Below are 3,317 nucleotides of genomic sequence, written 5' to 3'. Positions count from 1 at the left end.
TGGAAGTCGTGAGGATACGGTTTCATAATTCTTTAAATGTTATTTGTTTACTACCAAATGGAAAGAAAAAACTAAACGAAAATGTGTACCATCTCCCCCTACCCTATGACAAGCTTGGTCTGTAAGGTGATACTTAAAACAACAGAAATTCAACGCCAAGCGAACAGTATAATAGGGAGTACATGTTGCCAATACATAGGTACAGCAAAGTAATCTCAAAATAAAGGCTAGATTACGTAGGGTATTTCACGGCATCATCGTTGAGGCTGACAAAACCTTTGTGCACGAAAGTAAGAAATGCAAACATAATACAGTAAGGGGGAAGACGGGACACCTTTGGCGTTTCATATCCTGATTGTGTTTAAACAATTTACAACGGCCAACGAGGGTTACAAGAATATACGGTTTCATAATTCTTTGTTTACTACCAAATTTCCATCTTATCCCACTCTACTATACAGCATACAAAATATATCAAACTACAGCTTCTAATCTGTTGTATCCTACTTACTGACCAGAAACTCTTTGTGAATTTCCGAAATATCGGTTTCTTATCTATAAACGCCGTAAGGAATTCTTCAGGAACTATTAGTACAGAATTTTATAACCAAAACATTTCTTGCGACCTGATCTGAAAAACTTTTTGATACAAGTTTTGTAAAGCAAATTTCCTGACCACTATAACTTTGCCAAACCCTAACTCGCTTTCAAAACAACCTCGATTGAAATACGAGAACATAATAGATCGTGGTTGTCCGCTTTGAGTTCCATGGCTTATCAGTGCAGCAGAAAATAACTTGCAAGGTTGCTTTAAACTGACCCTAAGACCTTTTTCTAATCCCTGACTGCAAACCTGTCGTAATCTGAAGGATGTATGGCGTTCAAACACGGCAGGCCTGGGAGTCGGATTTACACACTGCAAGCATACCGTGAAAAAAGAATGCCTGTGAGTAAGTTAGCGATACCCGTTGAATCAGAAATAAAAGAAAAAAGGCGCGCTTTAAATTGAAAAAAATCGTATACGATTTAAAACGCGCTTTAAATTGAAAGAAATCGTATAGCCTACTGTTGCGCTATTACGCGTTTTCCGTTTTAAAACAAAATTTTCTGAACAATAAACGAAAACATACTTTTGGAAAAAAAGAAAGTTTTTAAAAAAAACATTTTTTTTTAAAAACACAATAGTTTTTTGGAAAAAAAACAATAGTTATTTTATGATGTACACAACAATACATTAAGTGTCTTAAATCATTCCTTGTTCCCTGCAGCAATGTTCTGTAATATTTCTTCCACTTTCCCGACATAAGACGGAAAAGTCGGGTCAGTTAAACATAGGCGAACAAATTCGTTTAACTCATTGCTATCTGCTTCGCTACACCTGCATGCAAATACGTTCTATGATGTATAGCTGTATGTGCTAATCCTGCATGTAAAAAGTGCTTTGATGTATAGCTGCCTATATGGGCATCCTTTCACGTTGTAAATTAGTACAATTACTCGCTAGCCGGGCAGTTGACAGACGTTATTGCCCGATGCGTCTGTTGTTTAGTACCACCTCGGGTGTTGGGCTAAACGAGTTGACGTATAAATGGTAGTCAGCAAGTTCGTCGACTGACGTCATGTGTATGACCTATGACGTCAAGCATTAAGTGATTACGTCATTAAGTCGCCAAGAAAGCGAGCACTATGTAGCATGCTGCCATTATAACCTATAGATGAACCGCGTGGAAATACGATACGTCGTTTACTAAATGCTAGATTCATATCAACGTAATTCTGTCAGTGTTACCGATGAATGATTTATGGCAAAAGTGACTGGTCCACAGAACGCACGTTTAAAAGCACTATGTATATATAACATAACAACTTACTGGAAATTGCATGCTTGGTACAGCATTGGGAGATTAGTTTGAGTATTTTGAACGACATTTTGCGCAATTTCTGCCAAAGATGTTTCAACTGGATTAACAGGGTGCTGAAAACAAGTCACCTTTCATTTAAATTGCAAAGGGTTTATCTTTTTAAGATAGGACAAAACAATCAGGTAGAAAAGTTAAACGCCGGATATGTTATATTTTGAAAATTGACTATGGAAATTATAGCCGTCAGAAAATGACAATTTATAATTTATTTGTTTACCGGTTCGACGTTTGAGTTTTTCCCATCGAATCTTACTGGTATAAATTTAGACAAAATCTTAGCACAACTGTCGGCAATGGCGTCAGCATTTGAACTGATAGTGCCCTGAAACTAAAAAAACATATTTCTACTTGATATTGCATGCACCCTGTAGGTAACGTATTATAGTTAAATTTACACAAAGTGTTATTATTCGTGGATTTATACGAAGTGGTATTGCATCTATATTTTTTTATTGCATTTATTTTAAACAGAGTGTTATATATGGTGTTACATAATCATTAAAGGCCTATGTTATAGCAATATGTTTCTCATTAATATTCAGTGAAGTTAAACGGTTGTTTGACAATAACACCTAGTGTGCGCCAACTGGCGCTCGCAAACTAACAATAAACATGACTATGTTTGACGTTTAAAGGTTTCATGTTGCCATACTTGTAAGCGAAACATTCTAGATTCTTCCTTTGCTTTGTACAGTACAAGCAATGCGTCGCTTTTTCTGTATGCTTTGGCAGAGGTGTATTTCTCTGACGAAAATGCTGTGTAAATGCTCTCCAATATGGCGTTGCCGGAAGTAACAATCAAATGGCCATCGTTTGAGACGGAAAATACCATCGGTACGGTTTCAGACGCTAAAGGCATTTACAGTCAAACGAACACAGCTAAAGTATAATTTACGCAAATTACAGATACCTTCTTGCGTTATCCAGTTTTCTCGTGCGTCCGCGTAACTACAGGAACCCATACCTCAAAGTAAAACATATCAAAAAGCTACACGGCATTTTAAAAGTCAAAACGGCTAATATACAAACTTACCCTCTGGATTCTTCTTTGCTCTGCAGTATTTTAACAACGAAAAATGATGAACGCTACGCTGTTGCATACTGTTAGTATGTGCATCCATTTTTGAAAATAGGATTGGATGGTTAAGTTTTACAACTAAATTACAAATAAAACATTTAAATTTCAAAAACACATGATAACATGGAAATATAACACAACTTTTAAAAATTAATCAAAGCAGATTAAAGTTACATACGCATATTATAGCGTGTAAATTCCATCAGAGTAAAATTAAGTGCTGTTCTGTACAAAACAACGTAAACTTTGTATACTACTGCGACTCTGCGAGTTTATTTTTTTTCTTTCCGCTTGAGCTAACACACGTGACTATCCCA

At 36.1% G+C, this 3,317-nt stretch overlaps 1 protein-coding gene across 1 annotated transcript; it reads right to left on the bottom strand.

Annotated features, from left to right (window-relative positions):
- Window positions 1–592: 592 nt before the first annotated feature.
- LOC149736536 (meiotic recombination protein REC114-like) lies at window positions 593–3,174 on the bottom strand. Its single transcript, XM_089876167.1, has 6 exons — window positions 2,956–3,174; window positions 2,833–2,886; window positions 2,575–2,771; window positions 2,140–2,250; window positions 1,872–1,975; window positions 593–1,378 (listed from the first exon to the last, which is right to left on the bottom strand). The coding sequence occupies exons 1-6, from the start codon at window positions 3,041–3,043 to the stop codon at window positions 1,249–1,251; spliced, it is 684 nt and encodes a 227-aa protein (XP_089732293.1). The 5' UTR covers window positions 3,044–3,174; the 3' UTR covers window positions 593–1,248.
- Between the last annotated feature and the right edge of the window lie 143 nt (window positions 3,175–3,317).

This window comes from Ciona robusta, chromosome 4, assembly GCF_009617815.1.
Source record: "Ciona robusta chromosome 4, ASM961781v2".
NCBI classification, from domain to species: Eukaryota; Metazoa; Chordata; class Ascidiacea; order Phlebobranchia; family Cionidae; genus Ciona; species Ciona robusta.
This window is presented reverse-complemented; position numbering and strand designations above follow the sequence as displayed.